Source organism: Manis javanica, chromosome 5, assembly GCF_040802235.1.
Source record: "Manis javanica isolate MJ-LG chromosome 5, MJ_LKY, whole genome shotgun sequence".
Lineage (NCBI taxonomy): Eukaryota > Metazoa > Chordata > Mammalia > Pholidota > Manidae > Manis > Manis javanica.
The window spans coordinates 12,698,992-12,714,375 of record NC_133160.1 but is presented as its reverse complement, the minus strand read 5'-3'; the positions used below and the strand labels follow the sequence as shown (position 1 = coordinate 12,714,375).

Below are 15,384 nucleotides of genomic sequence, written 5' to 3'. Positions count from 1 at the left end.
GCTGCCTCTTGTTACTCAGGTCTCAGCAGTTCATATGCCACCACCTCAGCCTTACCTGCTGCCCATCTATGTGATCCCTCCCCCCATCAGCCTCTTCAGTCCCTTATGCCTTCTTCACTTCAGAGCACCTAGCAATATGGAAATTTACATCATTAAAGAAAAAAAAAATCAGCTTAACTTGTTTACTGTCTGACTCCCTCATAGAAAGTAATCTCCTTGGGGCCAGATCTGCATCTCTGCCACATGGCTGTAACCCCAGTGCCCAGAGCATAGCATCACCCACAAATGCTTGTCAAGGAATGAATGAACATGTGAATCAACATCTGTCTCCCTACATATCTTCTCTCTGTTTGCTCTGTGATTACTTTCTGCCTTTTACTCTTGTTTTTCTTCTCTGTCTCTCCATTTATTTTGCTGATTCTCTCTGTCTGGAAAACCTGCATTGGTTAAGCAGATCACCCTTCTCATCGTACCAGTTTAGGATTTGCGTTCCCTGAGTGCCTACTGTACAAACACCCCAGGCAGCCAGTGGAGGGGGAAGTAGTGGAGGAGGGAGGGGGGCAGGTGTGTGTTCAGCAGGGGAGCAGGGGCGACAGGGGTGACAGTCCATGGCTGAGGCCTGCTGAAAGCTAGAGGGACCGTCACTGCCACAGCCCTCTGCTTCTGTCTCACTCCCCAACTGGCTGGGCACGGAGGCCCCCCGTAAGTCCCACAGTGCGGTCTGCTGTTTCTCTCTTCTAAAGATTCTTGGCATGGAGCAGTTGGCTGAAAAGTCAGACTGGAGAACGCTGCCCAGAGAGTTGGGGAAGTCTCTTGTCCCTGAAGCAAACTTTGGAACATAGTCACTAAGGAGTGTTTCCTGATATTGTCTAAGCATAAGAATCATCCTGGAGTGCTTGCTAAGATGTATACTCCTGGTCCCACTGAGAATGACCTGTTCAGAAGTTGGGGGATGGTAATGGGGTCAGCAGCAGTCCCGCCTAGATGCTTTGCCTCGCACCTGGTGTTCACCTGTCTCTCCGGGCCTCTGCTAGAAAATGCACAGACTCACCATGTCTTTGACCAGCAAATGTCCAGAGGCAAAGGCGATTGAGTTGGGAGGCGTAGAGACTGGCAGCATGAAGGCGTAGGAGCAGCCGACTGTGCCAGGAATCATCAGGTACAGGGGGTGCACTCTCAGGCGGAGGGCCTGGGCCCAGCAGTTGGGGGAGAGACCCAGACACAGGGAAATACAGAGAGACCACAGCAGGTCATGGAGACAGGAGAACAGCACAGACCACACATAGACAGAAATTGGCAGAGTGACAGAGAACAACAGAAACAAATGAGAAGGCAGATTAGGGACACACAAAGAGAAATGCAGCCAGAAACACAGATCCACAGGCAGGAGTAGAGATGGACAGACAAGGAGAGAACCAGAGCAAGGGAGACATGGAGAGAACATCGCCAAGGTTAGTGACTCTCTGGGGCTACACTGCAGGTTCACTGGGGAGGATGGTCTGGGGAGATTTATCTAGAACACTCCTTCTCCAACTTGAGAGTGCATGATAATCACTGGGAGCACTTGTTAACACACAGATTGCTGGCCCCACTTCTGATTCAGCAGGTCTGGGGTGGCCCCAGGTTCCCAGGTGACACTCATGTTGCTGGTCCAGGGACCACATGTTGAGAACCACGGCTCTAAAATAATAAATCCCCTGCCTGGTCCTTCTCTCAGCCTTGAAGTCCAAACAACTAGACTCTGGACACCTTTTGTTGGGGCCTCACTGGACTTCCGAGGCACAGAGGGCTCAAGATCTCCATCTGTGGGCAAGCATTTCCAAATTTCTAAGACTGTGTGGATCAAATGTGTCTTCAGTTTGGCCTAAGTCATTGGGCCATAGGTTTGTCACCTCTGCCAAATGATATATTCACCTACAACTGGTGTCAATCTCCTTGCTACCATTTTATTTAAGAAGCACATTGGGCCCTTCTAGGGATTATTATGTAATCCAAAGCATATGCATTTTCTCAGAAAGTGCTAAATTCATCCCCACCTATGTAAAACCTTTTGATTTTGATGATAAGCAACATTCAGAAGAATGTGTCTATTAAAATCTAAAACTATTGGTTTTTTAATCTATTTAAATATAAACTATATTGATAGTTCTAATGTCAGTCAGATTTGGAATTCCTAGTAGAGGCTCTACTAGATGATGATACATTGTTCTTTCCACGTGATCCTGCATTCATTTTGCCATTTGCATGTCTGCTCACATGTGAGATTGAGTTATGACTTTTTCTCCTTTGCTCTCCTTTAGTTTTGGTGTCCAGGTTTTTGCTAACCTTACACCTGGATTGAATAGCTTTCTCTGTCTTTCTGTGCTCTGAAATAGTTTGGGCATGTTGGGATCTATTTCCTGAAGGTTTGCTAGCTCCCACCTAGCTAACCCTCTGGGGCTGGTGAGTTTTAGAGCAGTGGTCCTCAACTGGGGATGATTTTGCACCCCCCACCCCTAAACATTGGCAAAGTCTGAAGACATTTTTGATTATCAGGATTTAGGGGGCTGCTGCTGGCACCTAGTGGGTGGAGGCCAGGGATGCTGCTAAGCATCTTATAATACACTGGATGGCCCCACGCAACACAGAATTCTCTGGCCCAAAATGTCAAAAATACTGAGAAATTGTGTCTTCAAGGGAGGCTAGAACTTTGCCTACCATTAGAATTTCTTCTATGGTTATTTGTCTACTTGCATATTCTACTTTTTATTCCAAATTTGATCATTTATATTTTCCCAGAAAACTCTTCAAAGAGAGGAATTTGGGGCACTTTGAAAGTTTTTACTCTGTTTATTCATGTCTTAAGGAAAAAATAATCAGTTGTGGTTCTGATACTTTCAAGCGTTTTAGAAGAAAGCAGCGCCTGTTTAGCCCCCCATGGAGCTCCTGGTCACTGGGGAGAGATGTCTGACCCGGGTGCTCCTCTTCCCCCCACAACCCCGCCCCAGCAGGATGCTCACCAGCTCCGCCAGGACAGGCAAGAAGATGATGATAGTGGCCGTATTGCTGGCAAACTCGGTAAAGAAGGCGATGACCACAGTGATGAGCAACACAGCCAGCATGGGCGGCACGTTCTCCAGGGGATGCAGCTGCCCACCGATCCATGCCGACAGCCCCGACTCCTGTGGATGGGAAGAGACAAGGGCGTTCCTTCACAGCCCCACCGCCACCCCGAGGGCTGGGTCCAGTGAGGAGGGTTAAGATCAGCTGCAGCGATGACAGCTATATGCCTTCACTGACAGGGAGACTGAGGTTCAGAGAGGGGAGCGACCTGCCCAGGGTCACATAGTCGAGCCAACTCCAGTTGTCTGCTTCTGGAACTGTTCTCTACTCCATATTCTGCAGGCCTGGGACCTACACCCCTGGATCCCCAAATAATCTCTTTGGTTCTAGTGGCCTCTAAGCTCCAACCTGAGTGGGAGAGGGGAACTGGACCTGCTGTGATAAATCTTTTCATTACTCTAATCATGGGCAATAATTACAAAAATACTAATATAATCATGTGTATGAAATACTCATTATTGATATTTAAGTATTATATGATAATATATTAATGTGTATTAAATGTATGATATACATATCATATATAAAACATAACAGACATATGTTAAATACAACCCTATTAATATGATTATCAGTAAAAAGGCATTTATGGTCGATAACAAGGATGATCATTACAATGATAATAACACAAATATTGACATTGTTTACATTTGTATTATCATTCATCAGCATAAGAATCACCATTATTGAGGCTTTGCAGGTTGCCAGGCACTTGCATGCACTGCCTCCTCGACTCCTCCCCACCATCCCATATGGCAGACACTCATCCCTGTGTTACAGAGGAAGAAACTGAGTCTGACAGTTCTTGTGACCTGTCCATGGCTCCCCAAAGTGATGACTGAGATGTATTTCACACTTAGAGTCGTATACTTCTATAAGCTAACATGCTTCTGCAAAATCTCCCTGTCCCCTGGGCACCCTTCTCTGCACATGCTAGTTGTCACTAACCCTGTTAATGTAGAGCAATGCCAAAAGTTGACCACAGCCCTCCAGGACAGAGAATGGACAGGTTAGATTGTCACCTCCCTGACTCCAGACTCAACCCTGCCTGCTATCAATGCTGCAGAATTATCTGCATGCTCTCTCTGCTGACTTGTCCCGGAGTTACTCTGTTTCTGAATCTATGCATGTGTACTGCCACCCCCACCCTCCTGCCACCAAATGTATCCTTAATCATCCAGAGTCCAATGCACCTTCAGTATGAGCCCAAAGAGGCAAAGCTGCAGGTACAAAACTGAGCTCGATGCCATCCCATGGTGGTGCTGTGCCGCGATATAGCCATAAACCTACCAGGTCCCATCCTGGAGGTCTTTTTCTTAACAAGATAACAAAGCCACAGGCTTAGATGTTTATCAAAGGCAGAGTTGGGTTGTTCTGCTGACATTTAGAATCAAGTGTATGTCTACCACAGACCTTTATCAACTTGGTATCTGCTGGTACCAATACACTTGGTTTATCAGATAAATTTTATAAAATTATTTTATGTTTAATAGATAAATTAAATAAACTTATTTGTATACAATAAAATAGATAAATTAAATAAGCATATATATAATAAATAAATAAATTTATAAATTAAATAAAATTTACTGCTAATCCAGAATTTAAAGTTTCATAATGGATTCTAGAACATGGTATACTACTTTTACATAAATAAAATAATACATTTGTCCCTAGAATTTGACTTAAAAATTACCTTCAGGAGTGGCATGATATATTTAACATAATGAAACAGAAAGACTCCAACCAAGAATCCTCTACCTGGCAAGATTTTCATTTAAATTTGAAGCAGGGATTAAACAATTTTCAGATAAACAAAAATTGAAAGAATTCACTACTGCTAAGCCAGCCCTACAGGATATGTTAAAAAGATTGGTGTAGATGGAAATGTTCCTAAGGCTAAATAGCTTTCACCAGTGAAAATAAACCCACAATAAAGGTAATAGACCAATTAGTTACCAAGCAAGTACAAAATTAAAAGAAGCAAAATCAACTACTTATAAAATCAATCAAGGGATACACATAAAGTGCAGATTATGATATTTAATACATAAAGTATGGAGGAGAAAGAAGAAGAAGAAGAAAGTACCTTTAGACTGTGTTTGAAAAAGAGTAATCAGCAATTTAAGATAGACTGTTATATAGTAAGGAAGCTATCCTTGAACCTTTGGTAACAACAAAACCAAAGCCTACAACAGATACACAAGTAAAACAAAGAAAGAGGAAGGAAGGAAGGAAGGAAGGAAGGAAGGAAGGAAGGAAGGAAGGAAGGAAGGAAGGAAGGTAGGAAGGAAGGAAGGAAGGGAAGGAAAGAAGAAAGAAGAAAGAAAGAGAAGAAAGGAAGAGAGAAGAAAGAAAGGAAGAGAGAAGAAAGAAAGAAAGAAAGAAAGAAAGAAAGAAAGAAAGAAAGAAAGAAAGAAAGAAAGAAAAGAACAGAAAAGAAAGATCCAATCACAACACTAAAGAAATCCATCAAATGAGAGTATAAGAGAGGAAAAAAGGAACAGAGAAGAGATGAAAACAACCAGAAAATAATTAATAAAATAACAATAAGTACATACTTATTCATAATCACCCTAAATGTAAATAGACTGAAAGCACCAATCAAAAGACATAGAGTCACTGAATGGATAAAAAAACAAGACCCATCTATATGCTGCCTACAAGAGACTCATTTCAGACCCAATGGCACTCACAGACTAAAGTGAAGGGATGGAAAAGATATTTCATGCAAATAATAGGAAGAAAAAAGCAGTAGTAGCATTATTATATCAGACAAAATAGATTTTAAACAACGAAAGTAATAAGAGCCAAAGAAGGACACTACATAACAATAAATGGGTCAGTCCAATAAGAGGATATAACCATTATAAATATCTATGCACCCAATATAGGAGCACCTAAATATGTAAAACAAGTTAACAGAATTAAAGGGGGAAATAGACTGTAACACATTCATTTTAAGATACTTTAACATATCACTCACATCAATAGACAGACCAACCAGACAGAAAATAACTGAGGAAACAGAGGCACTGAACAATACATTAGCTCAGATGGACTTAACAGACATCTACAGAACATATCACCCAAAAGCAGCAGGATACACATGCTTTTCAAGTAGACGTGGAACGTTTCCAGAATAGATCACACACTAGGCCACAAAAAGAGCCTCAATAAATTAAAAAAGAATGAAACTGTATCAAGCAGCTTCTCAAACCACAATGGTATGAAATGAAATAAATTACACAAAGAAAACAATAAAGCCTACAAACACATGGAGGCTAAACAACATACTTCTAAATAATCAATGGATCAATGACCAAATTAAAACAGAGATCAAGCAATATATGGAGACACATGAAAACAACAAAACAACACCCTAAAATCTGTGGGACGCAGCGAAGGCAGTTCTAAGAGGAAAGTACATAGCAATACAGGCCTACCTCAAAAACCAAGAACGACCCCAAATATGTAGTCTAAACTCACAATTAAAGAAACTAGAAAAAGAAGAACAAATGAAACCCGAAGTTAGTAAAAGGAGGGACACAATAAAGATTCAGCAGAAACACATTAAATAGAGAAGAATAAAACAATAGAAAAAAAATCAATGAAACCAGGAGCTGGTTCTTTGAGAAAATAAACAAAAGAGATAAACTCTTAGCCAGACTTATCATGAAAAAAGGAGAGTGTACACACATAAACAAAATTGAAATGAAGAAGGAATAATTGCAATGGATACCACAGAAATACAAAGAATTATTAGAGAATAGTACAAAAAATATACCAATAAATTGGATAACTTAAAAGAAATGGATAATGTTCTAGAAAAATACAACCTTCCAAGACTGACCCAGGAAGAAACAGAAAATCTGAACAGACCAATTAGCAGCAGTGAAATCAAACTGGTAATCAAAAAAGTACCTAAAAGCAAAACTTCAGGTCTAGATGGCTTCATGGTTGAATTTTATCAAACATTTAAAGAAGAGCTAATACCCAACCTTCTTAAGTATTCCAAAATGTAGAAGAGGAGAGAATACTTCCAAACTCATTCTATGAAGTCAGCATCACTCTAATACCAAAACCAGACAAAGACACCACACAAAAAGATTATATACCAATATCTCTGCTGAACATAGATGCAAAAGTCCTCAAAAAAATATTAGCAAACTAATTTTAAAAATATATCAAAAACCTCCATCATGACCAAATGGGATTTATTCCAGGGATGCAAGGATGGTACAATATTTGGAAATCAATCAATATCATACATCACATTAACAAAAAGAAGGACAAAAATCACATGATTATCTCAATAGATTCTGCAAAAGCATTTGACAAAATTCAACATACATTCATGATAAAAACTTAACAAAATGGGTATAGAGGGGATGTACCTCAAAATAATAAAGGCCATATATGACAAACCCACAGCCAACATCATACTTAATAGTGAAAAGTTGACAGCTTTTCCTCTAAGATCAGAAACAAGACAAGGATGCCCACTCTCACCACTTTTATTCAACATAGTACTGGTGGGCTTAGCCATAGCAATCAGACAACACAAAGAGATAAAAGGCATCCAAATTGGTAAGGAAGAAGTTAAACTCTCACTGCTTGCAGATGACATATTATGCATAGAAAACCATAAAGAATCCACCAAAAAACTATTAGAACTAATAACTGAATTCAGCAAAGTTGTAAGATACAAAATAATACACAGAAATCTGTCTCTTATATTCTTATATAGTCACATTCTTATATAGTCACAACAAACTATCAGAAAAAGAAATCAGGAGAACAACTCCATTTACAATTGCATCACAAAGAATAAAATGCCTATGAATATACCTAACCAAGGAGGTGAAAGACCTTTACTCTAAAAACTATAAGACACTCATGAGAGAAATTAATGAAACACCAATAAATGGAAATCTATCCCATGCTCATGGATAGGAAGAATTAATATTGTCAAAATGGCCAACCTGCCCAAAGCAATTTACAGATTCAATGTAATCCCTATCAAAATACCAACAGCATTCTTTAATGAACTGAAACAAATAGTTCTAAAATTCATATGGAACCACAAAAGGTTCTGAATAGCCAAAGCAATCCTGAGAAAGAAGAACAAAGCTGGGGGGATTTGCACTCCCTGACTTCAAGCTCTACTAAAAAGCCACTGTAATCAAAATAATTTGGTACTGGCACAAGAATGGACCTACAGATCAATAGAACAGAATAGAGAGCCCAGATATAAACCCTCACATATATGGGCAATTAATATATGATAAAGGAGCATGAATATACAATGGGGAAGAGACAGCTCTTCGACAACTGGTATTGGGAAAACTGGACAATTACATGTAAGAGAATGAATCTGGATTATTGTCTAAGTCCACATATGAAAGTAAATGTGAAATGGATCAAAGACCTGAGTGTTAAGTCATGAAACCATAAAACTCTTAGAAGAAAACAGAGGCAAAAATCTCTTGACTAGAAGCATGAGCAACTTTTTCCTGGACACATCTCTTCGGGCAAGAGAAACAAAATAAAAAATGAACAAGTGGTACTACAACAAACTAAAAAGGTTCTGTACAGCAAAGGACATCATCAGTAGAACAAAAAGGCATCTTATAGTATGGAAGAGAATATTCCTAAATGACTCATCTGACAAGGAGTTAGCATCCAAAATATATAAAGAACTCATATGCCTCAACACCTAAAAAACAAATAACCCAATTAAAAAATTGATGGAAGACCTGAACAGACACTTCTCCAAAAAGGAAATACAAGTGGCCAACAGGCACATGAAAAGATGCTCTACATCACTAATCATTAGGGAAATGCAAATTAAAACCACACTGAGATATCACTTCACACTAGTTAGGATAGCTACCGTCCAAAAGACAAGGAACAACAAATGCTGGCGAGGATGCGGAGAAAGGGGAACCCTCCTACACTGTTGGTGGGAATGTAAATTGGTGCAACCATTGTGGAAAGCAATATGGAGGTTCCTCAAAAAACTAAAAATAGAAATACCATTTGACCCAGTAAGTCCACTCCTAGGAATTGACCTGAAGAAAACAAAATCCCTGATTTGAAAAGACACATGCACCCCTATGTTTATTGCTGCACTATCTGCAATAGCCAAGATATGGAAGCAACTTAAGTGTCCATATGTGGTACATACACACAATGGGATACTATTCAGTCATAAAAAGAAAAGAAATCCTGCCATTTGCAACAACATGGATGAATCTAGAGGGTATTATGCTCAGTGAAATAAGCCAGGTGGAGAAAGACAAATACCAAATGATTTCACTTATTTGTGGAGTATAAAAACAAAGCAAAACAGAAGGAACAAAACAGCAACAGATTCACAGACACCAAGAAGGGGCTGGTGGTTAACGAGGGGGACAGGGTTGGAGAGGGTAAGGGAGAGGAAGAAGGGGATAAAGGGGCACAATAATTCACAATCACAATATAAGCTGGTGAAGGGGACAGTAGTACAGCATGGAGAATACAATGAATGATTCTGTAACTTCTTAGTACATTGATAGATAGTGACCGCACTAGAGAGGATGAGGATTTAATAATATGGGTAATTGTTGAACCACTGTGCTGTATATTTGAAATCAACATAAGATTCTATATCAATGATACTTTAATTTTTAAAAAAGTTACGTTCAATGAACAAATAAGTGCTTAAAATTATTTTTCTCTAGGACAGATCTTGTAAAATGAAGGTGCTCCTTTTACATCTGCTAGCCTAGAAATGATGGCACATGGCAGAGTTGAGGCCCCAGCCTCTGCAGGGGACCCTGCAAAGGGAAGAATGGGGCCACCGGTTTTCCCCAGAGGCCACAGCTCTGGCAAAGAGACTGAGAGCCGTGTGTGCAGTTGAATTGAGAGGGGCTGGACAGAGGGAATATTAATGACTCAGATGAATGAGAAGCCAAGAGCTTCCCAGTAGCTTGGCCTCTGTCCGGCGGTGTCCCAGCACGCTCAGGTCCGGGGCTCAGCTTCAGCAGCTTGAGGGAGGTCTGGCAGCTTCATGAGGGAGGAGAACTACCAGCTGCCGGGTGTCTGGGGGACTCTGACGGGCTTCACCTGAGAACTCCGTTTTCTTAGAAACATAGTCCCATAGAGTTCCAGGGTCTCTGGAGTAGCAACAGCCCAAGTTGGGGGCAGAATGGCTAGAGGATGGAGAGAAAGGACTCGAACCTTTCTAGCTATATATCCTGGGCCAGTGACTTCACCTCTCTGTGGCTTTATCTCTAAACCAGGATATAACAGTGCCTGTCCTGAAGACCTATAGTTGGGAGAAAAGGAGTTCATCTAGAAAGCACTCAGAAACACCTGGGCATGTGTACGTGCCCTGCGCAGGCCATCTGTCATCACTGGCATCAAGTCATGAGACACCAGGGGTGGCGGAACACTCAGAAATCGCCCCCGGCAGTGTTGCTAAACTGCTGTGTTCCTTCTGGCCGCCAAAGATTCCAAGAGATGCCTAAGGCTGTGTTGCAAGGTGAGACGGGGAGGAAGAGTTGGCTGCCTGACGCCCCTCGTCCTCCTCCTTTCCTGTTTCAACCAGGTCCTCTCTTTGCTGTCTCGTAGGGTCACATATGATAAGCAGGGTGTTATGGTATGAGTTAATACTTAAAATCAAAGTCTCAATAGAAAATGCCTTTAAAAACCTGTTAAAAGCCTCATAAAACACAGGAGGCTCACCTGTGTGTATACAACTCTGCATAAATAATTCTTAGGTAGAGAGAACCAGTGAATTTGATTAAAGGAAAGAAAAAAGAGAAGGCTTCATGCACATGTATGACCACTCAAACTATTGTACTGCTTACAAGCTGTGGGACATTGGGCAGTTAATGAACATCTCTGTTCCCTGATTTCTTCAAGGGGTTGTGGTAAGGATTAAATGAGTGCACACAAAAACAATTCCTGTACATAGTAAGCACCAAATATGATTTATTATTATTTATTTAATTTAGCAAACAATATAGTGTTTACTCAGTGCTGGGCTCTCTTTTAAGTACTTTGCTAAAATTAACTTATTTAATCTCCATAACAACCCCTTGAAGCAAGTAGTATAATTATCTCCACTTTTATGGTGGAGGAAACTGAGGTACAAACAGGTTGTGATTTGCCCAGAAAAGTGAAATAAGTTGCCCGAGGGTTAGAATTATGAGCTGAGAATCCAGCTGTTACTTCCTTAGGCTCTCTCTCCAATAAAATGATGTGATAATGATAAGAATTAGAATAAGAATAATGATTTTCCAGTAGAAAATGTGGGATGGGGAGAGAATACACGTTTTCACTTGCCTACATGGTTAACTCCACTCTGATCTGATATCAAGCTCCTGTAGCTTCAATATATTTGAAGGTAAGTTTGTTGTGGTGGAGAGTAAATGGGAGATACATGGAGGTGCTACAGTAAGACCACTTTTTATCCATGAGATAGTAAAATTATAATACAATAAAAGTAGTGAGGTTGATAGGGTTCCTGGGTTCAGCACCTGGTATGTATCAGTTCTCTGCTAGGCACTTCCCATGCATTCATTTCCATGTTATCAATCCTCAAGACAGCCTATTGTATAGGTCATGCCCAGCAAACATTTATTGAACACATTATGTAGCATATGTGCTCAACAAAAAGTGGTGGATAAGGCAACTATGATCTCTGCCCACATGGAGTTTACACTCTAGTAAGAGAGACACCAATAAACAAACAAATAAACAGGATAATTTGGGGGGTAGATATGGTATAAAGGAAATAAACAGGGTGATAATAAAGGGAGTGACTATGGGGGAAGGCTACTTTAGATATGGTGGCTGGGGAAGGCTGCTCTGAATTGGTGACCTTGGAGCTGAGACCTGAATGGTGAGGACTCCGAGATCTCAGGGAAGAGCATTAGACAGAGAGAAAGCAGATGCAAAGGTCCTGGGGTGCAAATGAGTCTAGTGTGGCTGAGGAATGTTATGGGGCCAGTGGAAGTGGAGGAGAACCAAGGAGGGGAGAGGTAGGAGCTGACATCATGGAGGTAGGCAGCGGCCAGGCCATGCAGGGCCTTGCATGTAGGCCAAGTAAAGCCTTCAGACTAAAGTCTAAATATATGGGGAGTCATGGGCAGCAAGAGAAAACTGCAGTGAGGACACTAAGTGGATTTAAGCAAGTTCCCCAGCCTCAGAGCAAGTACTGGGGTCTGCTTCCAGCCCTTCGGAACCAGCACTTGGGAGTCCACACATCCAGGCTCACCCTAATCCCCATCCAAGGACCTCCAAGCCCCAGGAGGTCTGGCTGTGGCTTGGTCAGGGCCTAGGACGCAGGATGTGCCACGAGCACTCTGGTCCATCCTGGGGCACAATACCCTGCCTGGGTAGGAGATGGTACCAGCAGGGCTTGAGGGGAGGGGGCAGCAGCTACACAAAACCTTTGTTGAGCAGAAACACTGGTGGCTCTGCCCAGGGCCAGGCCAGGAGCCAGACTCGTCTCCCAGCATGCTCAGCAGCCCTGCAGTCCAGACCCCACTGAGAGGCAGGCTTTTTCCACTATGCTCTGAGTTCAGGGAAGTATCTGTGGTGTGGAGACATCTCCTCCCGTCCCAGCCTCAGAGTGTAAATGGAACCATTCTCACTGAGTTGCTCAGGGTAAGAACTTCCATGTCATCCTTGATTTTAATGTCACCTTTTCCCCGCCGACGTAACAACTAACTATGTCTGGCTGTGTTCTAAGTTCTCCACATATACTGACTCATTTAATAATTGTAACAAGTTTATGAGATGGGCACCATTATTACTCCCATTTTACAGATGAGGAAACCAAGGCACACAGATATGAAGTGGAAGATCTCCAACACCAGCCCAGACAGTCTGGCTCCAGAGCCCTTGCTTTCTACCAGTGCATTGCATGGCCTCAAGAGCTACCTATGAACTGTGTTACCTAGAATGTCACTTAACCTCCCTGGTGCTCAGGATTCCTCAAATGGAGAAAAAAACAGCACATTTGCACCTTTTGAAGTCTGTACCATTGTAGATGTGTTATTTGTCAGAAAAAAAAAGAGTAAATAAAAATATATTTCATAAGGAAGAGTCAAGAACATGAATGTGGTACCCAGCTCCCCTTCAGTGAAGGTCTTGTGGAGTTGCGCAGGGTCGTGGCTTAGCACCCTAGGCTCTGGAGGCCTTGCTGCCCCTGCACAGGAGCTAGTTCATATTAATAACATCTAACATTTATATCGGAGGGGTTAAGAGCATAGGCTCTAGAGCCAAACTACCTGGCTTCTAATCTTCAGTACATGCTGTGTAACCTTAGGCAAGTTACTTTACTTCTCTGTGCCTCAGTTTCCTAATCTATAGAATGGGGATAATAATAGCATCTACCTCTTAGCTTTTTGGGCAGGTTAAGTGAGTTAACATGTGTAAAAGCAGGCCAAACAGTGCCTGGCACAGGGTAAGCACAGTATGGTGTTATTCCCCTGTGCACACAGAACCCTCGCTTGAGTCATGATGTTTTTAGCAGCAGTATTAGTGTTACGTTCATCATGAGCATCTTGAGGGCCCAGAGCATGCCTTACCCCTCTCCCTCTCCTCAGGAGGTGCTGAGTATGGAGCTCAGTGGGGGGAACTGTGATCATCTCCATCTGGCAGATGAGGGACCTGGTGGTGCCTGCAGAGTCTGTGTCTGCCCCCTCAGACCCTGAGCCTGCAGCTGGGACTGGGGCTCGTGCACACCTCCCCGGGCCTGTGGGCCCCCTGCTGATCTTACCTCACAGCCTTTGGCCATGGCGAAGCCCCCTCCCAGGAGAAGGATGATGTTCCAGGGCACCATGTCCTGGGCTTTCTTCCACGTCAGCAAGGGCTCTGTCTCTGTGTTGGGAGCTGGGTGGGAAGAAGACACCCAGCCTGAGAAGGGGACACCTGTCCCTCTGGGTAGAGAGGGAGACCCACGCACACTCAGGGCACTCAGCCTGAGGAGGGATCACCAGCCCCCATAGTCCCATCTCTGTGGGAACACTGGCGGGGTCGGGGTAGGGGTCTTCAGGAAGCCACAGTCTAGCTCCAGCACCTGACCTTGTAGCATTAGGGATTAAAATCCACACGCAGCATGATGGGGTGTCTGCTGTACTCAGAATCAAAGTAACTGTCACGGCTCCCACAGCTTGAGAATCTCCCTAACCGCATTCTACATGCAGGACACCCTTTAACCCTCACGACTGCTCTTGGGGTAAATGCTACTTTCACCATCGTTTACAGGGGAAAAGGCTCTTTATGTCATTGAATGTGTACAAAGAGGAAAAAAAGAAGAAGGAAACTCGGGAAAAGAGAAATTAAGGGTATCTTAGGCTCATGGGATTATGGGATGGTTTTTATTTCCTCCAAAGCAGCAGTGGTTAGAATGGGGTGTCAACAAACTTTTCCTGTACAGGGTCAGAGGGTGGATAATTTCAGCTTTGTGGCCTCTGTTGCAACTGGGCTGCCACTGTAGCATGAAAGGAGCCATAGACAAAACCTACGGGAATGGGCCGACCGCGTGGGGCAGTACTCCCTCAAAAGCCTATTCACAAGGCAGTGGCGGGGACGGGCCAGAACTGGCCCCCCTGCACTGGCAGCACAGGCCTGGGGACACACCCTCCTGGACCTTGGCTCACTGCATGTCCCCTTTCCTCAAAGGACACACACATGGCACAGTAGTAGTACTGGGTGGGTCCTAGTGGGCCCTGAGGCAATGATGGAGCAGCTGGGGAAGAGGGACATTTCTGGTTAGGTAATGGCTGTATCCCAGAGTCACTGCCTGGTCCCTGGTGTTCACTCCATAAATACCTGCCAACTAATTACATGGCAGGCTAAGCCCAATGCCTGGTGCAGAGTGAACACTCTTGAAAGGGAGCTTTTCCTTGCAGGCTGCCAGGGAGGCAGGGAGTTCAAGTGTGGCCACTTACGGCAGTTCCCCACCTCCCAGGACAATTCCTGGTCATGCCGCCATTGATATTTTGTTTCTCCTTTTCAGCTTTTTTCCACATTGTACACAGTGGTTATCTAAAATGAAAGTTTATAGTCAGGAAAAAAAGGCAATGAAAGTAACTTAATAAAGTCCCTCTGCTAGTTAGCATGCAGTCCATAGGTGTATACATGCAGTTCAGAGGCTACACACTGCAGAGGGATTCTTGGGTCAAATGCAACATTACAATTAAGCCCAGAACTGGAAGAGGTTGCTGGAGATGTCAGGTGGTCCAGCCCTCTCTGCCTTTAGGTGGTAAAATATATGTCATT

General features: G+C 42.8%; 1 protein-coding gene across 3 annotated transcripts in view; it reads right to left on the bottom strand.

The window, feature by feature from the left end:
* SLC13A3 (solute carrier family 13 member 3) overlaps positions 1-15,384 on the bottom strand; it is a 65,388-nt gene that overhangs the window by 3,644 nt on the left and 46,360 nt on the right. For 2 of the 3 annotated variants that reach the window (XM_073236517.1, XM_073236516.1), the window contains 3 exons: positions 13,880-13,992; positions 3,000-3,161; positions 1,052-1,189 (listed from right to left, as the gene is read on the bottom strand). In XM_073236517.1, coding sequence (XP_073092618.1) covers positions 1,052-1,189; positions 3,000-3,161; positions 13,880-13,992 — 413 coding nt within the window. The remainder of the gene's footprint in view (positions 1-1,051; positions 1,190-2,999; positions 3,162-13,879; positions 13,993-15,384) is intronic. The other variant, XM_073236518.1, reaches the window with a different exon arrangement.